The sequence below is a fragment of the Bos javanicus genome, chromosome 11 (genome assembly GCF_032452875.1).
Source record: "Bos javanicus breed banteng chromosome 11, ARS-OSU_banteng_1.0, whole genome shotgun sequence".
Classification (NCBI taxonomy): domain Eukaryota; kingdom Metazoa; phylum Chordata; class Mammalia; order Artiodactyla; family Bovidae; genus Bos; species Bos javanicus.
Window position 1 is genome coordinate 44,787,240 of NC_083878.1, and position 22,818 is coordinate 44,810,057.

The following is a 22,818-nucleotide window of genomic DNA, read 5'->3' on the forward strand; positions in this document are numbered from 1 at the left end:
CAAGGAGTAAGCATCTTTTAATTTCATGGCTGCAGTCACCATCTGCAGTGATTTTGGAGCCCAGAAAAAAAAAAGTCTGATACTATTTCCACTGTTTCCCCATCTATTTGCCATGAAATGATGGGACTGGATGCCATGATCTTCATTTTCTGAATGTTGAGCTTTAAGCCAACTTTTTCACTCTCCATTTTCACTTTCATCAAGAGGCTTTTGAGTTCCTCTTCACTTTCTGCCATAAGGATGGTGTCATCTGCATATCTGAGGTTATTGATATTTCTCCCGGCAGTCTTGATTCCAGCTTGTGTTTCTTCCAGCCCAGCGTTTCTCATGATGTACTCTGCATAGAAGTTAAATAAACAGGGTGACAATATACAGCCTTGATGGACTCCTTTTCCTATTTGGAACCAGTCTGTTGTTCCATGTCCAGTTCTAACTGGTGCTTCCTGACCTGCATACAAATTTCTCAAGAGGCAGATCAGGTGGTCTGGTATTCCCATCTCTTTCAGAATTTCCCACAATTTATTGTGATCCACACAGTCAAAGGCTTTGGCGTAGTCAATAAAGCAGAAATAGATGTTTTTCTGGAACTCTCTTGCTTTTTCCATGATCCAGCGGATGTTGGCAATTTGATCTCTGGTTCCTCTGCCTTTTCCAAAACCAGCTTGAACATCAGGAAGTTCATGGTTCACATATTGCTGAAGCCTGGCTTGTAGAATTTTGAGCATTACTTTACTAGCGTGTGAGATGAGTGCAATTGTGCAGTCATTTGAGCATTCTTTGGCATTGCCTTTCTTTGGGATTGGAATGAAAACTGACAATTTCCAGTCCTGTGGCCACTGCTGAGTTTTCCAAATTTGCTGGCATATTGAGTGCAGCACTTTCACAGCATCATCTTTCAGGATTTGGAATAGCTCAACTGGAATTCCATCACCTTCACTAGCTTTGTTCGTAGTGATGCTTTCTAAGGCCCACTTGACTTCACATTCCAGGATGTCTGGCTCTAGGTCAGTGATCACACCATTGTGATTATCTGGGTCGTGAAGATCTTTTTTGCACAGTTCTTCTGTGTATTCTTGCCACCTCTTCTTAATATCTTCTGCTTCTGTTAGGTCCATACCATTTCTGTCCTTTATCGAGCCCATCTTTGCATGAAATGTTCCTTTGGTATCTCTGATTTTCTTGAAGAGATCCCTAGTCTTTCCCATTTTGTTGTTTTCCTCTATTTCTTTGCATTGGTCGCTTAGGAAGGCTTTCTTATCGCTTCTTGCTATTCTTTGGAACTCTGCATTCAGATGCTTATATATTTCCTTTTCTCCTTTGCTTTTCACTTCTCTTCTTTTCACAGCTATTTGTAAGGCCTCCCCAGACAGCCATTTTGCTTTTTTGCATTTCTTTTCCATGGGGATGGTCTTGATCCCTGTCTCCTGTACAATGTCACGAACATCCTTCCATAGTTCATCAGGCACTCTGTCTATCAGATCTAGTCCCTTAAATCTATTTCTCACTTCCACTGTATAATCATAAGGGATTTGATTTAGGTCATACCTGAATGGTCTAGTGGTTTTCCCTACTTTCTTCAATTTAAGTCTGAATTTTGCAATAAGGAATTCATGGTCTGAGCCACAGTCAGCTCCTGGTCTTGTTTTTGCTGACTGTATAGAGCTTCTCCATCTTTGGCTGCAAAGAATATAATCAATCTGATTTCGGTGTTGACCATCTGGTGATGTCCATGTATAGAGTCTTCTCTTGTGTTGTTGGAAGAGGGTGTTTGCTATGACCAGTGCATTTTCTTGGCAAAACTCTATCAGTCTTTGCCCTGCTTCATTCCGTATTCCAAGGCCAAATTTGCCTGTTACTCCAGGTGTTTCTTGACTTCCTACTTTTGCATTCCAGTCCCCTATAATGAAAAGGACATCTTTTTTGGGTGTTAGTTCTAAAAGGTCTTGTAGGTCTTCATAGAACTGTTCAACTTCAGGTTCTTCAGCGTTACTTGTTGGGGCATAGACTTGGATTACTGTGATATTGAGTGGTTTGCATTGGAAATGAACAGAGACCATTCTGTCGTTTTTGAGATTGCATCCAAGTACTGCATTTCAGACTGTTTTGTTGACCATGATGGCCACTCCATTTCTTCTGAGGGATTCCTGCCTGCAGTAGTAGATATAACAGTCATCTGAGTTGAATTCACCCATTCCAGTCCATTTGAGTTCGCTGATTCCTAGAATGTCGACATTCACTCTTGCCATCTCTTGTTTGACCACTTCCAATTTGCCTTGATTCATGGACCTGACATTCCAGGTTCCTATGCAATATTGCTCTTTACAGCATCAGACTTTGCTTCTATCACCAGTCACATCCACAGCAGGGTATTCTTTTTGCTTTGGCTCCATCCCTTCATTCTTTCTGGAGTTATTTCTCCACTTATCTCCAGTAGCATATTGGGCACCTACTGACCTGGGGAGTTTCTCTTTCAGTATCCTATCATTTTGCCTTTTCATACTGTTCATGGGGTTCTCAAGGCAAGAATATTGAAGTGGTTTGCCATTCTCTTCTCCAGTGGACCACATTCTGTCAGATCTCTCCACCATGACCCGCCCGTCTTGAGTTGCCCCACAGGCATGGCTTAGTTTCATTGAGTTAGAAAAGGCTGTGGTCCTAGTGTGATTAGATTGACTAGTTTTCTGTGAGTATGGTTTCAGTGTGTTTGCCCTCAGATGCCCTCTTGCAACAGCTACCGTCTTACTTGGGTTTCTCTTACCTTGGGCGTGGGGTATCTATTCACGTCTGCTCCAGCAAAGCGCAGCCATTGCTCCTTACCTTGGACGAGGGGTATCTCCTCACCGCTGCCCTTCCTGACCTTCAACGTGGGACAGCTCCTCTAGGCCCTCCTGGGCCCGCGCAGCCACATGCATGGTCACTCGCTCAGTCGTGTCTGACTCTTTGGACTGTAGCTCCTCTGTCCAGGGGATTCTTCAGGCAAGAATACTGGAGTGGGTTGCTGTGCCCTCCCCCAGGGATAAAACCTGTGCCTCTTGTGTCTCCTGCATTGGCAGATGGGTTCTTTACTAAATAAATAAGTAGCACCACTTGAGAAGCCCCATTAATCAACTCCAATATAAAATAAAAAAGTAAGCAAAATAAATGTTTGGTGGAATTCACCTGTGGAGAATAGAAAAGCAAATGCTTGGGGACTAGTTGACGGTGGTACCTGCTCTCCCTGCTGACAGCTGACACACTGGTCACGATTTCCAGAAACAATGCTGACGTCCAAGACCTCTCACTGGAAGTGGACAGCCGTCCTGTGTGAAGATTGTTCAGATTGCTTCATGATTTCAAAGTGGTTTTTTCAATTTTAGATCCATGTAGAGAAAACTGTTTTCCCAGGTGGCTCATTGGTAAAGAACCTGCCCTCCAATACAGGAGACACAGAACATGTGGGTTCAAACCCTGCGTTGGGAAGATCCCCTGGAGGAGGGCATGAAACCCAGTCCAATATTCTTACCTGGAAAATCCCATGGAGAGAGGAGTCTGGTGGAGTGTAGTCCATGGGGTTGCAAAGAGTCGGACATGACTGAGAAACTAACACTTTCACGGACATAACTGCATACCAACCTGAATGCCCCAGAGCTGTTTATAAAGGAACATCTTCAGAAAACTAAACATGCTTCTGGGGGTTGAGGGGCTCAGCAAACCCCAGTGTGAATTCTCATGGCATGGGGGCATTCACCTCTGTCTTCTCTAGGTGCTGTATCTCAGTCCCTCGGCTCAGACCTAACCCAGGTCTGTGCCCGTCCTCCCCACCACAGAAGGGCTTGTGCCCTGAGTAGGGGACGTGCTATCCTGAGACCCCCACCAGCTGGGCCCCCTCCCTCTGCCCCACGGGGAGTGGGTTCCCCGTGGTTCCACCCGAGAGGCCATGTGTTGGGGAGCAGGCACACACACACACACACAGGATTATCTGTCCTGTGGTTAATGATTTGCAAGCTTGCTTAGAAGGTGAAAGAGCACAGGCTGCTGACTCAGGTCCTTGGAGGAGGAGGTGGCACCTGACGTGAAAGCGGCACGCCTACAGAGGGAAACCTCCCAACTTTCTTTCTTTTCTTTACTTGTTTTTTTGACACATCTATTTAAAAAATTTTTTTTATTAAGGTCTAGTTGATTTGCAATGTTGGGTTAGTTTCAGGTACACAACAAAGGGAATATATCCACTCTTTTTAGATTATATTCCCATATAGGCTATCACAGAGTATTGAGTAGAGCTCCCTGAGCTGTAGAGGAGGTTCTCATTAGTTATCTATTTCCTGACTCTCTTTTAAAACAAAGCACTGACCATAGTACAACCTGTGTGAATGAGGGTGGACGCTTCCTTGAGCAGGCTTTAACAAGGAGAATCAGGACATATGAAACTAAAAGACTCAGACTTCCTGAAAATTCTAAGAGCATCTGTCTACAAGGAATAACATGGTGCTGATTCCTCCAGAGACAGGACAGTCACCTTGTCCTGGAGGTAGGTGCCCATGGTGCTGGCTGTTCTCTTCTATTTCATTTCTCTTGGGCTAATTCAGGGCTTCTTTCCTCTCTCCAAGAAGTCTACCTGGAATTTATCAATAAAGCCTCCCTGGTTTTCTGGCCTATATTTGCTCTGAGATCCTTATGGTTTGGTCCCTGGACTTGGGACCATCTGTGTCTCAGTCTGAGCCTCAGACCCCACTCCTCGCACCCCTCTAGGCCCTGAGCCTCGAGGCCTGGAGTCTCTGTGAGTGAGGCCCTGTCAGGCTCTCACTCTGGACCTCAGGGGATAAGACCTGATCCCTCTCATGTTCTCCAGGGCCCACTCCTCATCTCTTTGCATCTCTCTTGTGTTGAAGCTCTGGGCTGGCCCTTTTTTCTCTTTCCTCCAGCCTTGACCCTGGGAGGCTCACCAGGTGCTGTGATTTAATGTTGGGATTAAGTCGTACATTTACTTTGCTCCAGCTCCTTACATGGCTGAGCCTCTGTGAACCACCGAGCAATTTAACTTAAAACTTCTTTCTACTCAGCGTTTGATTGCATTTTGTGTATCTTGGGACATGGGATCTGCAGACAGCATGCAAAGGTCAGGACGAAAGGGAGGGAGTCATTGTTTTCAGCATCCTGATGGTGAGGCTCACATGTCTAAAGTCAGTGAGGAGGCCTCGCTGGGTCCTGAAACTCAGAGGGCCGTGCGGAAGGTCAGGGTGCTCCCAGCCATCTTCCTCTCGTAGTCCTTGTCAAAATCCTCATTCTGAGCCACCGTGAAGTAGTTCTTCCAGTCCCCAGGCATTCCTGCAAGGAGGCGAAACCTCAGTGAGTCTGGGGAGGGGGTTGGGTGAGGATGCACCCAGGGGCTGGCACAGGGCGGATTATGGGGTCTGCTCCTCAGACACTGTTGGGAGTGTTGCCAACAGCACAAGTGCGGGAGCCGGAAGCATGACTGGGAAACAGAAAGGGGCTGGAGTCCTGTCCAACCTCTGAGCGTGTGGCCTCCCTCGCTCCCTCTCTCCATCCCTCCCTTGTGTACCTCGCCTCATGAAGGGGGAGATGGAGTGGTCCATGATGCTGGTGGGCAGCGTGGTATAGTTGGCCATCGGGTTCTCCTTCATGACCTCAAAGGACGTGTGATGGATGATTTTGTCCAGAACTTCCTCTGACACCTCTTTCTCCAGAAACTTCAGGATCTTCCGAATTTCCCGCCTTGGATCCTGTATGTGGAACAGTCACAAAAAGTCAAGTAGTTGGGGGTTTTCCACGAAGGGGTGATGTTCTGTTAGGCAAACTGTTTGGGGAGGGACGACTTAAGGGAGCAGCTCAATTATAGTCGATGTGTCTTCCTTGGGGGAATGACTGTGGATGGCGCTGGACAGTCTTGGGAAGGAAGGACATAGACATGAGGGCTCTCCTAGCCCCAGGGAGGCTGACCGAGAAGGAGGGGAGAGAAACATGAGCACAGCCCTGTGACACCCATCCGGAAACGTCCTGCCCGCGTGCACACATGCAGGGTGAGCACGGGCTTCAGGGCAGGGAGTGTGTCCCCTGGAGGAAGAAACACAGAGGGACAGAAAGAGGGGAGTGACTCTAGGACCAGAGATGGCACAGCGTCTGCAAGTTAAACACAAGGTCTGTCAGAGGCTGAATTAGGGGACCTCACACTGACCCAGGAATGAAAGCCCTTGTGGCCTGTTCTTTCTAATCACAGACATGCAGAGGAAGGACCTTTGGAGTCTGACTAGCTTCCAGAGAACCTCTCAGCAAGGGCCCAGGGGTGGTTTTGTAATTCTAGGGCACTGATCCCTGGGTGCGAGAGTGACCGGGTGATGCCCTTGACACTCGATGAGTGGAACCACATGGGACCAGGCCTGCCAGCATGTGTGTGGACTGAACTTCAGTGTGTGGAGTGGGTTTGGAGTGTGGATGCCAGGAGCTTTACAAGTCATCTTCTAAATCTTCCCGGTAATATCCTGAGGCACAAAAAGAGCTGATTTGCATTTTGTAGGTGAAGAAACATGGTTCGTAAGTGGCAGGATTAATCAAATTGTAAAAGTGCGTGAGACTTCCTAAGTGGAGGATCATCTGAAAATTGTGATCAGAAACAAAGTTGGAAGATTTTTTAGGAAAAAATGTATGACATTTTGATTTCACTTATTAGTATGAATATGACTTAGTATGAATAGTATTATATGACTTAGTATGAATAGAATGCTAGATTTCTAAGTAAAAAACAGAGATGCAATGAGCAACAGAGGGATAGCACAGGGAACTGTAGTCAATATCTTGTCATAACCTATAATGGCAGATAATCTGAAAATAATATATGTGTATATGTATAACTGAATCACCTTGCTGTGCACTTGGAACAGTGTCAACTCTACTTCAATAAAATAAATATATTAAGGAAAAAATAAAGATTGGAGAAAGAAAAAAGAAAACAGAGAGAAAAAAAGAAAAAGTAGTTGCATCATTTGAGGATAAAGCTGAGTTGGACAGGGCACCAGGGAGAGAGGCCTGGTGTGGTCAGTAGGTGTGACTATAGTTTGATCCCCTCAAGGACACGGCTGGAAGCGGCGGTGGTCGCATGGCCCTCACCTCCTTCATGTCCTCGTAGAAGAGGTAGAGGATGCAATGTTGGTCCTTGGCGTGCCACCAGCCCTTCACGTGGTCATACCAGGAGCCCCACAGCACTGACGGGAGGGAGACAGAAGTGGGTGTCAGTATTAACCTGAAGCTTCTGAAATAAGCACTGGCATCTCAAATAAAAGAGGACATTTGAAAAACACAACTAGAATTCTTATTTGCAGAGACAGGGATTTTTTTTTATATGTATATATATATTTCGTGTAGTCAAGGCTATGGTTTTTCCTGTGGTCATGTATGGATTTCAGAGTTGGACTGTGAAGAAGGCTGAGCGCCAAAGAATTGATGCTTTTGAACTGCGGTGTTGGAGAAGACTCTTGAGAGTCCCTTGGACTGCAAGGAGATCCAAGCAGTGCATTCTGAAGGAGATCAGCCCTGGGATTTCTTTGGAAGGAATGATGCTAAAGCTGAAACTCCAGTACTTTGGCCACCTCATGCGAAGATTTGACTCATTGGAAAAGACTCTGATGCTGGGAGGGATTGGGGGCAAGAGGAGAAGGGGACGACAGAGGATGAGATGGCTGGATGGCATCACTGACTCAATGGACGTGAGTCTGAGTGAACTCCGGGAGTTGGTCATGGACAGGGAGGCCTGGCGTGCTGTGATTCATGGGGTCGCAAAGAGTCGGACACGACGGAGCGACTGATCTGATCTGATCTGATCTGATATATTTAGGGAGTTGATAAAAAGTACCCTGGATTCTGTGGCTTCTGTTCCCACCCTTGAACTTATTCCCCTATGAGAAACTGTCCCCAGGGCAGGGGGCAGGTCTGTGCTCCCCTTACATCACCGCGTGGGGCCAGACCAGCGTTTTGAGATAAATACTGTTCCCCAACATACTGATTAAGGGAACAAAGGCCCGTATAGTCAAAGCTATGGTTTTTCCAGTAGTCATGTACAGATGTGAGAGTTGGACCATAAGGAAGGCTGAGGGCGAAAGAATTGATGCTTTCTAACTGTGGTGTTGGAGAAGACTGTTGAGAGTCCATTGGACTGCAAAGGGATCAAACCTGTCAATTCTAAATGAAATCAATTCTGAATATTCATTGGAAGGTCCAATACTTTGGCCACATGATGCAAAGAGCTGACGCACTGGAAAAGACCCTGACTCTGGGATAGATTTAGGGCAGAAGGAGAAGATGGTGACAGAGGATAAGATGGTTGGATGGCATCACCAGCTGAATGGACATGAATTTGAACAAACTCTGTGGGATGGTGAAGGATAGGGAAGCCTGGTATGCTGCAGTCCATGGGATCGCAAAGAGTCAGACACGACTGAGCAACTGAACAACACAGGCTGACTGTGAAGAGAAGCTGTGAATCCATTCTGAAGAATCCCAGTGACCAGATGTTTGGGCCCCTTTAGTCTCTGTGATGGAGAATGGGGGGAGGGGGTGCACAGTGTCCTCCCCTGGCCCCCGAGCCACCCCCACCCTCCTCCCCCTGCGAGGTTGACCCTGTGGTCAGTGTCACTGGATCCTCTGTCTTCTGTGTCCCACCCAGGGCCAGGGGGGTGTGCAGGGTGATTCTTTCCCTGCAGCTCCCTGTGGCTGACTGTCTCCCTAGGAACTGCCTCAGCACCTGGCCACGCCCCTGGATCCTGCATCATCACCTGTGAGTTTGTGACCCTCCACCCACAGTGTTCTAAGTAGCATCATACTGTGACCTCGGGACAGTGACCCCTGAACAGTAACCCTGTCTGGGCGACACCTGTGTCCTCCCAGAACCTCGAGCAGCCCAGTCGCTCAGCAGAAACCATGCCTCTCTGATATGTGGGAGGGTAAAAACGGAGGCGTGGACCTCAGTTTCCTTTCGCTCACCTTTCCCAGCTTTGAAGGTCTCAACATACTCCTCCCAGGAGCCAGGGTCTGGCACCATCTTATTCATTCTTGAGAAATGGTAATAGGATACCAGGCAGTCCTTGGCATTCCTGGCCACGTAGATGATCTGCAGTCAGCCAAGAAAGGGATGGACACAGAGGAAATAATACAGGAAAGGTCACTGTTCAGGAAGAGCCCGTGTTGTTTGAAGGACTTAGACCGTAGACCTTAGCCTGTGTTGTTAGATGGACCTGGGTTGGGAAGATCCCTTGGAAAAGGGAATGGCTACCCATTCCAGTATTCTTGGGGGCTTCTCTGGTGGCTCAGATGGTAAAGAATCTGCCTGAAATGTGGGAGACTCAGGTTCAGTCCCTGGGTCAGAAACAGCCTCTGGAGAAGGGAATGAATACCCACTCCAGTATTCTTGCCTGGAGACTCCCATGGACAGAAGAGCCTGGGGGCTACAGTCCATAGAGTTGCAAAGAGCTAGACACTGAGCGACTAACACTTTCACTTTCCTCAACCTCAGGTCTTCAGACTGGTACCTCCTGTCGGATCAGTAGCATTAGATCAGAAATAAGGTGCACAAAATGTAATGCGCTTGAATCATCCCCAAACCATCGTCCCCGCTCCCCGCCCTGGTCCGTGGAAAAATTGTCTTCCACGAAATTGGTCCCTGGTTCCAGAAAGGCTAGGGACTGCTGTCTTGGACCATCCTGTCTGAGTGACTAGACCTGTGCTTTCTGTGACTGTCTCCAGTTTGCCTGGCACAGTTCTGATTACAGCTGTGGTCTTAGCAGAGTCAGGGACAACACACGCTTTCTCTCAGGAGTCCTGCTTAGCGTGACAAGTGCTGCAGTCATGCTACCTCTGCTATTTCTGGGACAGGGGAGGCCCCGAGGTGTTACTCAGGTGAGGAGAGGAAGGTCCCGTTGGCTGTCACTGAGCAGGGTGTCTACCCTACTTGTAGGGCAGGGCTGCCTCTGCCTTCTGAGCACCCGAGGAATTGCCTCCTCACAATGACCATCATCCCTGATAAGATTGCGGATCCCAGTGCAGTGCTACATCTACCAATGGAGCTGCTGGTGACCTCTCCCTTCCTGGGAGAGGCAGAGCTGCTTCTGGGCTTGTCCCACTCCCCTTCCTCCCACCCCCCACCCCGGCTGCCCTGTGCTGTAAAGGTCTTTTTTTTCCAGAAAGGTATTTTGGAAAATTTTGTGACCAAGTCTGCACTGTGAATTGCAGGACGCAGATAGATATGTTTACAATTTTGATAGAGCCACAGATTGCTTGCTTTTTTCTTTTTTCCTTCTGTGTTGAGTGCGTTCTCCATATACTTTGTATATTACCCTTTTATCAGACATAGGATTTTCAAGTATTTCCTCCCACTCAGTTCAGTTCAGTTCAGTCGCTCAGTCGTGTCCGACTCTTTTCGACCCCATGAATCGCAGCACTCCAGGCCTCCCTGCTCATCACCAACTCCCGGAATTCACTCAAACTCATGTCCATTGAGTCAGTGACGCCATCCAGCCATCTCATCCTCTGTCGTCCCCTTCTCCTCCTGCCCCCAATCCCTCCCAGCATCAGGGTCTTTTCCAATGAGTCAACTCTTCGCATGAGCTGGCCAAAGTATTGGAGTTTCAGCTTCACCATCAGTCCTTCCAATGAACACCCAGGACTGATCTCCTTTAGGATGGACTGGTTGGATCTCCTTGCAGTCCACGGGACTCTCAAGAGTCTTTTCCAACACCACAGTTCAAAAGCATCAATTCTTCAGCGCTCAGCTTTCTTCACAGTCCAACTCTCACGTCCATACATAACCACAGGAAAAACCATAGCCTTGACTAGACGGACTTTTGTTGGCAAAGTAATATCTCTGCTTTTGAATATGCTGTACAGGTTGGTCATAACTTTCCTTCCAAGGAGTAAGCGTCTTTTAATTTCATGGCTGCAATCACCATCTGCAGTGATTTTGGAGCCCAGAAAAATAAAGTCTGACACTGCTTCCACTGTTTCCCCATCTATCTGCCATGAAGTGATGGGACCAGATGCCATGATCTTCGTTTTCTGAATGTTGAGCTTTAAGCCAACTTTTTCACTCTCCACTTTCACTTTCATCAAGAGGCTTTTTAGTTCCTCTTCACTTTGTGCCATAAGGGTGGTGTCATCTGCATATCTGAGGTTATTGATATTTCTCTTGGCAATCTTGATTCTAGCTTGTGCTTCTTCCAGCCCAGCGTTTCTCATGATATACTCTGCATATAAGTTAAATAAACAGGGTGACAATATACAGCCTTGATGGACTCCTTTTCCTATTTGGAACCAGTCTGTTGTTCCATGTCCAGTTCTAACTGTTGCTTCCTGACCTGCATACAGGTTTATCAGTAGGCAGGTCAGGTGGTCTGGTATTCCCATCTCTTTCAGAATTTGCCATAGTTTATTGTGATCCACACAGTCAAGGGCTTTGGCATAGTCAATAAAGCAGAAATAGATGTTTTTCTGGAACTCTCTTGCTTTTTCCATGATCCAGCGGATGTTGGCAATTTGATCTCTGGTTCCTCTGCCTTTTCTAAAACCAGCTTGCACATTTGGAAGTTCACAGTTCATGTACTGCTGAAGCCTGGCTTGTAGAATTTTGAGCATTACTTTACTAGCGTGTGAGATGAGTGCAATTGTGCAGTAGTTTGAGCATTCTTTGGCATTGCCTTTCTTTGGGATTGGAATGAAAACTGACCTTTTCCAGTCCTGTGGCCACTGCCGAGTTTTCCAAATTTGCTGGCATATTGAGTGCAGCACTTTCACAGCATCATCTTTCAGGATTTGAAACAGCTCAACTGGAATTCCATCACCTCCACTAGCTTTGTTCATAGTGATGCTTTCTATGGCCCACTTGACTTGCATTCCAGGATGTCTGGCTCTAGGTGAGTGATCACACCATTGTGATTATCTGGGTCATGAAGCTCTTTTTTTGTACAGTTCTTCTGTGTATTCTTGCCACCTCTTCTTAATATCTTCTGCTTCTGTCAGGTCCATACCATTTCTGTCCTTTATTGAGCCCATCTTTGCATGAACTGTTCCCTTGGTATCTCTAATTTTCTTGACGACATCTCTAGTCTTTCCCATTCTGTTGTTTTCTTCTATTTCTTTGCATTGGTAGCTTAGGAAGGCTTTCTTATCTCTCCTTGCTATTCTTTGGAACTCTGCATTCAGATGCTTATATATTTCCTTTTCTCCTTTGCTTTTCACTTCTCTTCTTTTCACAGCTATTTGTAAGGCCTCCTCAGACAGCCATTTTGCTTTTTGGCATTTCTTTTCCATGGGGATGGTCTTGATCCCTGTCTCCTGTACAATGTCACGAACCTCCTTCCATAGTTCATCAGGCACTCTATCTATCAGATCTAGGCCCTTAAATCTATTTCTCACTTCCACTGTATAATCAGAAGGGATTTGATTTAGGTCATACCTGAATGGTGATCTCTGTCTCCTGTACAATGTCTTTTTCTTATGTTGGTGGTTTCCTTCACTGTGCAGAAGCTTTTTAGTTTAATGTAGTCTCACTTGTTTATTTTTACTTTTTATGTCAAATCCAAGAAAATCATTGTTGAGACTGATATCAAACAGTGTACTACCTGTATTCATTTCTAGGGATCTTGTGGTTCCAGGTCTTCCATTCAGATCTTTGATCCATCTTGAGTTCATTTTTGTCTGGTGTGAGAGAGTGGTCCCATTTTATTCCTTTGCATGTGGGATCAACTGTCAGATGTAGAAGTAGAGACATAAAGTAGGCAGGGCGCTCTGGGGGATGAGCCCATGGATGGTTTCTCAAGCGTGTTCCCTGTGTTGTGCATACTCAGCAGACCAGTCCCCCTGGGTAGGGGGTGGGGGGAGGTGTTTCCATCTGATCAAATTAGCACAGGTCCTGCAGCCTTGGCTCCACCTGTGAGCCCAGCACTGCAGGAACCCTGCCCTTTGCCTCTTTCCTCCCACTGAACAGCCCTCCAGTGTCCATGAACATTCTCGGAAAACCCAAAGGGATGCCCAGCATCAAGGTCTTAGGATCAAGTAAACACATTTCTCAATGCTTATGTTGGTTATCACTTGTTTTTTTTTTAAGCAAATAGAAGCTGAGTAATCAGAATCGGGGAAGCTCCAGCTGGATGGGGACCTGCTGAAATGCATCCGGTCTGGAGTCAGATGTCCAAGTGGGAGCAAAGGCCACACACTCACATGTTCTGAGTCTGCAATCCATCTGTGCGAGTCTCTGGCTGCTGCTGTGACAAATTGCCACAGGTGGAGAGCCTTAAAACAGCAAGAAGTTGGCTCTCTTACAGTCTGGAGCTCAGGGTCACTGGATTGGATTCAAGCTGGCCGTGGGGCTGGCTCCAGGGCAGGGGACAAACTTCCCTGCAGTTCCTGGAACCTGAGGCCATCTGTGTGCCTGGGCATGAACTCTGCCCTGGAATCGCCCCCACTTCTGTGTCAGGTGTCACATCCTTCACGTTGTACTTCCACCTTCTCACCTCCTTCCCATCAGGATCCTTGTGACGATGCTCAGGGCTGTCCAGGTAACCATAAGATCTTCGGTCTCAAGATGCTCGATTTAATCACACCTGCCAAGTGCACTCTACAGGTGAGGTGCATTTGCAGGGTTTGGGAGGGGCTGGGATGCAGGTGTCTTTGGGGAACTCCATTTAGCTCCCTGCCCCATCATAATGGGAAAAGCTCGGACTAAGCTCACCCGCACTTTCTCCTACTCAAAGAATCCACAGTTCTCAGCAGATAAAAGAATGTGCTGTCATGGAGACTGTGACATTTTAGAAGGCCTGGTTTCAAAAAGAAGCTGTTAATATGATGACAAAATACATGTTAGCGTGTCTTCTGACTTTGAGTCTAAAAACATCATTTGGAAATAATATTCGTTCTAGAGCACTGAAATTACGTTAACTCTCTGTAGGAATAAATCAAGATGTTTTTGAAGTCATAGTGATCTGGGTGTAATCTCAGGGCAGCAAATAAGGTGATAGCATTTGATATATGGAAACCTATGGCACCTCTGATGGGAGATGGATGAGATGAGGTGATGGAGCACCACGGAAACCAGAGCAGAGAAACTCAAAAGCAGCCACTCACATTGCATCTCCGAGCTTTGCGCTAAGTAGAGAGTGTTTTGGCTAAACAGCCTTGACTGTGTAGCTCCCCTGGAAAGGGCTCAGCCCAGAGCATGGAAGGGTCTGTGGTTGGGTCTGCAAAGTAGCCTGCCCACAGAGAGATGGACAGTCCAGCCGAGACAAGCATTTGAGTCTGCAAATGTTTGTTACACTTTTCTTTGCAAATCTCTTAGCTGATATTTGGGGTGTATTCTGTATTTCATTCAGAGAAGGCAATGGCACCCCACTCCAGTACTCTTGCATGGAAAATCCCATGGATGGAGAAGCCTGATTTTCAGACTCACTGATGAAGCTGACATCAGAAACAAAACAAAACACTAGTACATTCAGTGTACACTGCATTTATAGGATCTCAATTTGCTAAAACAAAAATTTAAAAATAGAGGACAGAGGCATGGCTCTTGCTGGGAGCTTATCCATGACGGAGATGATTTCCAGACACCACATGTGGTCCTGGGCCCCCCCACCCTCTGGGGTCTCCCTCTTCCCTCACAGGTTTTCCCTAAATAAACCCCCTTCACATCTTACTCAGCCCTGGCTTGGCTCCTGGAGGATTCACACTGATATGACTGCCTCCCCAGGAAGCAGGGGCCCTGCCTCGTTGCTCACTGTCTGTGAACGTGGCTCAGCTGATGGTTGATGAGGATGGCGCTGCTTGGAGTCTAGTCTACTGGTACCCAGAAGGAATATTCTGGGAGAAAGATGGATCCAGGCTGGAGTGGTGGGTACAGGGAGGGGTCTCAGCTCACTGCCCAACTGGAACCTGCACCGGGCACCTATCTTTTGAGGTCCAGGGTTGTTTCCTCTTAGATGGAGACAGTCTGAGTATTTGGATCAAGCTTAGCTGTCCTTGGAGAAGGAAACGGCAACCCACTCCAGTATTCATGCCTGGAAAATCCCATAGACGGAGGAGCCCGGTGGGCTACAATCCATGGGGTCACAAAGAGTCGGACACGACTGAGCGACTTCTGTTCGTGTGTGTGTGTAGCTGTCCTTACCTTTGCGTTCTCTTTCCAGAAGGAAGGGGGGAGCATCTGAACAGGCAGGTGCGTCTTCAGAGTCCTCGGAGAAGGCATCTTGTTGGCGAGATCCAGACCTGCAACAAGGGCACTGCTCAACTAACACTTCTCATCCATATTTCCGTTGTTTTGCCAGCATCTGGAGCCACACTCACCACGTGCCAGGTACCCTCCACCCGACTCCACATTGCAAATTACATCCTAGGCTGGTGGCCCGCCCAGTGTCATCAAGTTATATGTTTTCATATAAAGCTACAGTACAGTCATCAAACAGTGTGGTATTGGCACAAAGAGAGACACGTAATGGAAAAGAGCAGAACAGAAAATCCAGAATGCATCCATATGCGTGTGTGTGTTAGTCATATAGTCGTCTCATTCTTTTGCGACCCCTGCCAGGCTCCTCTGTCCATGAAATTCTCCGGGCAAGAATAGTGGAGTGGGTTGTCATACCCTTCTCCAGCAGATCTTCCCAACCCAGAGATCGATACCAGGTCTCCTGCATTGCAGGTAGATACTTTATCACGTGAGCCACCAGGGAAGCCCATACGTAGAAGGTAAAATTCAAGTTTTGTTAAGGGGCCAAGGCAATTCGATGTGAGAAAAGATAATTTTTTTGCCTGATGGTGCTGGAATAACTGGCTCAATCAATCATGGGTTTTCAACAGGCAGTATTTTTAGAAATGAGGGATGATTAGAGTTTGAGAGGTTTAATAATGTGCTCAAGGTTGTCCAGATAAGAATCCAAATCAGAACTCTTTGAGTCCAAAGTCTCTGTCTTTTCACCATCAGGTTGGGTCCTACTGCAAAGCTACTCTTTGCTGCTATTTACTCTATAAAAGCAATCCCTTACAGACTTATGGACACAGCGAGGGAAGGAGAGGATGGGACGAAGTGAGAGAGCACTGACATGTATACATGACCATATGTGAAACAGATAGCTAGTGGGAAGCTGCTGTTTAGCACAGGGAACTCAGCTCCAGGCTCCATGATTACCTAGAGGGGTGGGATATAGGGCTGGGAGACAGGTTCAAGAAGGAGGGGACATATGTATACATATAGCTGATTCAGGCTGATGTATGGCAGAAACCAACACAATATTGTAAAGCAATTATGCTCCAATTAGAAGAAAAATCTAAAAAAACACACCCTCCGTTCCTAACTGGTTGCCGGCTCTTCAAGTGTGCACTCTCCTACATTTCTTAGTATCTTTGGTGTGAAGCACACCATTTGTTGATATTAATAACAGAGGGACTATGTATAATTTAACTTGGATCCCTGGCAGACAGGTCAGAATTGTAACACAGCAGAAGCCAGTCCTCCCGGAGTGGGCAGACCTGACCCAGGGGTGAGGTTCCTGGTCACTGGAGGCCAGCTGTCCTCAACCCTGCCTCCCCTGTGTGGAATGTTCCTGCCTAGTCTTGAGTCCTTGAGAAATCGCAGGAGATGTGCTGTCTGAAGCCACCCAGTCTGTATTTCAGCAGAGGGACTGAGGGGTCTTTTCTCACAGCTGACGGAGGTATGTTGACCTAAACCATCCTCAGACTCCTTCCCAGCAGAGGCCACAGCCCCACAGGCCCAGGCGGCACATACCTGAGCTGAGGGGCGGGGGAAGCGCCCACTCGATGAAAGGGTGCCGGTCAAAGGTGTTGGCCCGCTGGCACTTCTGCAGATCCCCGTCGTTCTGGATCATGTCCACGATCTCCTGGGTCCAGGTGGTGCCTGGAAGGGTTACTTAACCTCAGTTCTGCCTGCTCTCTGGGCAACTCCATTCTTCGTCAATTATTCCCATATTCAGTAAAACCTACCTCTGCTTACGTTGAGCACCTGCGTGACCCCCACGATGGATGGGCCTCTGCTCTGAGCCCCTGTCCCCACTGCCAAGGTCTCCCCCACACCTGCCTTCTTGTGAGACTGAGAGCTCCACTGAGTAGGGGCTGGCCTTTTGTCCCTTTGTCCCTCAGACCTCATACCTGGCATAGGGTTTTGAACCTAAAAAGTGTAACCTGAGAGAAAGAATATTGACTCAAAGGAATGTCAGGAGATACAAAGTTGAGGCAGATACTGTCCATACTCCAACAAGCTTCCAGTCGTGTTGGAGGAGATACGATACACCGAAGACTGCTTCTTGCCTAGTTAATATCCATTCTCCCCATCTTTCTCAAGTTAATAGATGCTTAATTTTTAGCAAAGCATATAGCTAAAGGCTGGACTGCCCAGATGGTCCTAGTGGTAAAGAACCTGCCTTCCAATGCAGGAGACTCAAGAGACGTGGGTTTGATCCCTGGGTTGGGAAGGTCCCCTGGTGCAGGGCATGGCAACCCACTCCAGTATTCTTGCCTGGAAAATCCCATGGACAGAGGAGCTGACGGGCTATAGTCCATGGGGTCACAAAGAGTTGGACATGACTGAAACCACTTAGCATGCATGCAAGCACATAGCCAAAGGCTGTATAAAAAGATTATTTTCTTAATCTTTCTTACTGCTAAAGGTGGCCATGCCATTACATTTTGGGAAGCTGTCTTTAAAGGGCAGGAACATGACCTCATTCCCTTCTTCCTGCCTCCGTGTTGCTGTTTGGAACATGCATGTGATGGCTGGATCTCTAGCAGTCATATTGGACTATGAAACCAAAAGCTAAGCCTATAGATGGTGGAGCAGAAAGTTCAAAGACCCAGGGTTTCTAAGGATCAGCACAGCCGCCATTTTAGCCCTGGACTTTTAACCTCCAGAGTGCTTTTACTTTTGAGTTTCCTGATACATATAGCCAAACTGAATCCTAACGGATGCAGACGTGTGGGTGGGCAAAGAGCTAGCCCATGTGCCCTACCCACCACATGTCCATTTTCCTTTTCACATCAAAGGCATTTATTGCCCCTGACTCTTAGCTAAGCCTGGCGCTCACTGATACATAAGACAATACACAGATAACTGAGAGGTCTCCAGTAAGAGCCATGAAGACCGTACAAAGGGCCCTGGGAGTTCAGAGGAGGAGTGGAGCCCACTCTGGATGGGTAGGTGGGCTCAGCTGAGCTGGTCTTTTGGAGAGAAACAGTCAGAGGGGGAGGAGAGCATCCACTTGTGTTAATAAGCCAGGGCATCCAAGGGAGGAAACCTCAGAGCTAGGGTTAAGGTGGGCATATTCACATGCTAGAAAGCTTAAGCAGGGGATGGGGTTAAGTGGGTGTAGGGAGGATTGAGAGGCTGTGGGGGAGGTGGGAGAACACAGCTACAGAGAGAGTTCTGGGAGAGTCTGGGGGGTTGACTGCATAATTTCCAAGGTGAAGGAAGAGCAAATTTCTGCTCTGAGGTGCAGTGCCAATTTGAATTCAGATCTGAGCAAGAGACATGCAAGCCAGACAAAGATGATTTTTGAGAAACTGAGAGCTTCCAATAGGAGTAAGCAGGAGCCACTCCCCACTCCTGGCCCCCCACCCCACCCTCTCCCCACCATCTAGTTTTCTGAGCAGGCCTGGTTGGCAGTGCTGTGTGGTAGGAGCAGTGTGAGGCTAGGGAAGGCATCCTGAGCTACAGAGGAGAGACAGGCATGGTGACATGGCCAGTTAGGAACCATGGGGCAGGGGCACCCCCTGCAGTCTTCCTGGTTCTGAGCATCTCGGACTCCTCTTGCAGCGTCTACTGGCCACCGAGAGACATTCCCAGGCTGGCTACAGTTGAAAAATTTTCTGCCTTCCTTGGCCCTACTGCTTGAACGATACATACATAACAGGGGGTTCCATCTCACACTCCACCCAGCCCTCCGGGTTCTGAGGTCTCTGCTCCTCTAGCTTCAGAGCCTGGCCTCTCTGCTTCTTCCCTTCTGGTTCTCCCCACAAGCTTCTCTCCCTTTTGTAGGATTCTGTAAGTGTCACCCCACACCCACCTCCTCCCTCACCCCCACCGCCTCCCCACTCCCCATTCCTTCCCTCTGTATGCATGCAGGTTTGGACTAACACCACTTGCGCTTTTCCCATTGGGCAAAACGCTCAGTTCCAGCTCCATCTCCATGTGCAGGAGAGCCTGGGGAGGACAGGCTTCCCCTAGGAGCTTCCTGCTGTTCCTAAGACTCTGCGCTTTCATGTGATTCTGTGGGAGGCTGGCCTTTTCTTCCTCTATCAGGGACCGAAATAAAAAGGAGGCTCATGGACTCTGGGGGTTTGGAGTGCATCAATAAGAGTGGTTTTCATTTTTTCAGGAACTGTGTGCTAAGTCACTTTAGTTGTGTCCAACTCTGCAACCCCTCGATTGTAGCCCCCCAGGCTCTTCTGTCCATGGGATTCTCCAGGCAAGAATACTGAAGTGGGTTGCCCTGCCCTCCAGGGGATATTCCTGACCCAGGTATTGGACCCACATCTCCTTTGTCTCCTGCATTGGCAGGTGGGTTCTTTACCACTAGTGCCACCTGGGAAGCCAGCGTCTGACCCTGGTGAAAACCTGCAATTTTAAAATCTGAGGAACCTCCAGGCATCCCGGCTCTGCTGAAGCCCCCCACCTCAACTTTCTTCAAGCTACCTGCTTTTGCGTAGGTTGCAATGAGAAGGTCATCAGGCTTGGCTTGAAAATTCCAGATTTTGTCCCAGTTATCGCTTATCATCTTGGTCATGAGAATTCCGTTCACTTCCTTGGTTTCTGGTTGCAGGTATTTCTCCTCCAGGTGGAGATCTTTCATCTCCTCCAAAGACATCTTTGTCGGTGAGACTATTTCACTGGTATATAAAAGAAAGGGGTGGTTATGTCATTTCTAAAGCTTTGAACAGTCATTCCTTTTTTAAAATTTAAGATTCTCCGAGAAACTTAGGAGAGATGTGTTGGAAATTCATTATTATGTTTAATGTTAACCTAAGAAGTGAGAGAAGTAAAAACTGTGGGACCTTGAGCATTTTAAATAACTTCATTATTTAAAATGTATAAATTGGAAAGAACAGAATGTTTTATTTAAAGCTGATTCTTCACATCTTCCTCCAAATATAAAACAGACAATCTTCTTCATTAGGAAGAAATTAGGAAATTTTAAAAAATAATTTTCAAAAGATGGTTGCAGGCAACAGACTATCAAACAGTATTGTGTGATTCTGTTTCCATACGTGCTATCTTTCTCCTACTCTGTGTCCCATGACCTTGGGATGTCTATCATGGAAAAATCTGACTTGCTAAAGAATAATGTCAATTTTCTGAGTTCAAATGGATTCCTAATTTTTTCAGTCTATTTTTTACAAGTAGAAGCTATTTTTTGAATGACAGTATCCATTAGCATATTTTGTTGTTTTGTTTTTCTGCCAATATTTTTATTTTTATCTTGCTCATTTTTTCCATTTACACCCAGCTGGATTTGGTGGACAACAGGCATAGCCAGTATCGAATATTCTGTCTTAAAATATAATGATTGTTAGAGAAAAAAAGACAAGCCACAGGCTTAGGAAGAATATTTGCAGAAGGCATATCTGATAAAGTTCTGTTATCCAAATTATGCAGGGAACTCCTAAAACACAACAGAAAGAAAACAAACAACATGATCAAAAAGTGGGCAAAAGAGCTAAACCACACCCCACCAAAGATACAGATGACGCATGAGCATGTGTTGAAAGCTTGTGTCCATACAGAACCTGAACACAGACATCCATGGCACTTTATTCACAAGTGCTCAAACCTGGAATCCAAGCCCTTATAGGGAAGGGATAAAAAGCCATGGTGCATTCACACAATGGACTGTTACTTAGCACCAAAAAGAAATGAACTGTCAAGCCATGAAAGGACATGGAGGAAGCTTCAATGAATATACCAAGCAAAACAAGCCAGTCTGAGAAGTGTTAGTCACTCAGTCGTGTCCGACTCTTTGTGACCCCATAGTCTGTAGCCTGCCAGTCTCCTCTGTCTGTGGGATTTTTCCAGGCAAGAATAGGTTGCCATTCCCTTCTTCAGGGGATCTTCCTGACCCTGGGATTGAACTCACATCTCTTGGACTGGCAGGCAGGTTCTTTACCACTGAGCCATGCGGGCAGCCAGTATGTATGGGTATATTGTCCCCTTACTGATGGACCCACATGGCTCTTAGGTAGTGTTGCCAGGTATACATTTTGCTCTCCTTTTATTGTCAACCTAATTATCCCATTGTTTTCTGGCCTCTTTCTGTTATTGAGAATTTTGCTCTCAGTTCTTTAAGTAGAATGTCTTTCTTCTCTAGTTTTAAAAACAGTATTTTCTCTTTGTTTATCTAGGCTGGTGTAAGTTTTTATTTACCTTTCTTGGAACTTGCACTTTTGGTTTCAGGATCACGAGTGTCATCGATTTGGAACACTCTCAGCCCTTCTTCCTCTTCTCTCTGTTCTTTCCTTGGAACTCCAGCCAGCTCTGTGTCTGACCTTCAGTTTCTGTCCTCAAATCTCCTAGCCTTTACTCGCTCTGTCTTTGGCTATAGTCAATGTCATTCTTTTCAGCCTGCCTCTGTTGTATGAATTGTATTGAATCTGTTACTTAACTTGTTCTTAGTTTCAATTATTGTCATTATTTTTTACTCATAGATATTTTGTCTGTTTCTTATTTCCCACGGGTTATGACTTCATTCTTACACATCTTAGTGGACTATTGCATGTTGCTGGCGTTTCTGACTTCAGTACTTTGCAGGTGGGACTCAGCCAGCTCTGCTCCATGTGCGCTTTCCCCAAGTGCCGTGTAGTTTCTCATCCTGCACTCATGACCGGCAGCCCTTTACGCATGGGAGCTCTTTGCTCATTCAGATAGTGGGCTCCTGCCCGGCTCTGTGACTGCGCTGAAGACTCTCAGCTGACCTCTATGAAAAAGGCCTGCTAACAAACGGGGGAGGAGTGATAGAAAAAACCCACCAGTGGATGCGGACCACCCCTGGATAAGCTAGGGGCAGAAACAGGCTCTTCACAGACTCAGAGTCTCACCCCAGAGGTTACAGATGGACAATGTGCCTTCGTGATGGAGTGACATGCAGGCGACACCTGGACCGAGAGCTGTCACCGAGCACATGAGGGGTCATCCTGTCCCCACACCACATGTGGCTGCACATTTAAAGGGCTGCTTGTTATCTGCATCCAGAAATTTCTGCTGTTTCTATTGGGAAGGTTTTCAAGTAATCTGGTTTTGTCAGTAGAACTGGAAGTTCCTTAAGCTCTTATTTTTGGCTTAATGTAAAACTTCTTTATCCTGTAAATTGGCAGAAAAGACCTCCCTGGATATGTTTTAAACTTTGTAAACTTCTCTACTGAGTCAAAAGAGAAAAACATTAACCTAAAAAACACATTCTTTCTGAAATTAAAAGGTAATCTACACATATTCAGTTTAGCAAAAAGCAATTTCAGTGGCATACAGAAATAGCGGAACTTGAGCAAACCTTGCTCTGGAAATCTAGAAATCCAGAAATGAACTAGTTTGAGCTTCTATGGCAGGAGCCCCTTCCCGTTCACCTGGGGCCTCCCGTGCTGGTCTGAGGACTCACATGATGGGAGTCTGACTTGGTTACAGCTGTTAAACCACTGCCTCAGCCTCCTTCTCTCCTGAGGCCTTGGTCAATCCGTCCCCTTGGGCTGAGGCTTGGGGGTCCTGGGACACCCTCCTGTTGGCCATTCTCCCCATCCCCCCACAAAGGGCTCTCCTGACCTTCTGTGTCTGCCACTGCCCAGCGCTTTCTTGGCCTGGGG

The 22,818-nt window shown here is 46.9% G+C and overlaps 1 protein-coding gene and 1 long non-coding RNA gene across 3 annotated transcripts; one reads left to right on the top strand and one right to left on the bottom strand.

Moving 5' to 3' along the window:
• The first annotated feature begins 4,420 nt into the window (after positions 1 to 4,420).
• On the top strand, positions 4,421 to 16,776 carry LOC133257068 (uncharacterized). Of its 2 annotated transcripts, none has more exons than XR_009739391.1 (3): positions 4,421 to 4,507; positions 13,085 to 13,600; positions 15,156 to 16,776. It is a non-coding gene; the product is annotated as an uncharacterized LOC133257068 (long non-coding RNA). The 2 variants fall into 2 exon arrangements; XR_009739392.1 differs by lacking the exon at positions 4,421 to 4,507 and adding an exon at positions 8,931 to 9,016.
• SULT1C3 (sulfotransferase family 1C member 3) lies at positions 4,468 to 19,779 on the bottom strand. The gene is made up of 7 exons (XM_061432545.1): positions 19,667 to 19,779; positions 16,748 to 16,876; positions 15,137 to 15,234; positions 8,971 to 9,097; positions 7,102 to 7,196; positions 5,540 to 5,720; positions 4,468 to 5,304 (listed from the first exon to the last, which is right to left on the bottom strand). The coding sequence occupies exons 1-7, from the start codon at positions 19,755 to 19,757 to the stop codon at positions 5,192 to 5,194; spliced, it is 834 nt and encodes a 277-aa protein (XP_061288529.1). The 5' UTR covers positions 19,758 to 19,779; the 3' UTR covers positions 4,468 to 5,191.
• Between the last annotated feature and the right edge of the window lie 3,039 nt (positions 19,780 to 22,818).

Excerpts from the sequence above, each read along its gene's own strand:
- SULT1C3 (XM_061432545.1), bottom strand. The coding sequence starts at position 19,757 with ATGACCAAGATGATAAGCGATAACTGGGACAAAATCTGGAATTTTCAA. Across the intron at positions 7,197-8,970 it reads GACCTTCAAAGCTGGGAAAG|TGCTGTGGGGCTCCTGGTAT; the intron begins GTGAGCGAAAGG and ends CCCTCCCGTCAG. Across the intron at positions 5,721-7,101 it reads TCTACGAGGACATGAAGGAG|GATCCAAGGCGGGAAATTCG; the intron begins GTGAGGGCCATG and ends TTCCACATACAG.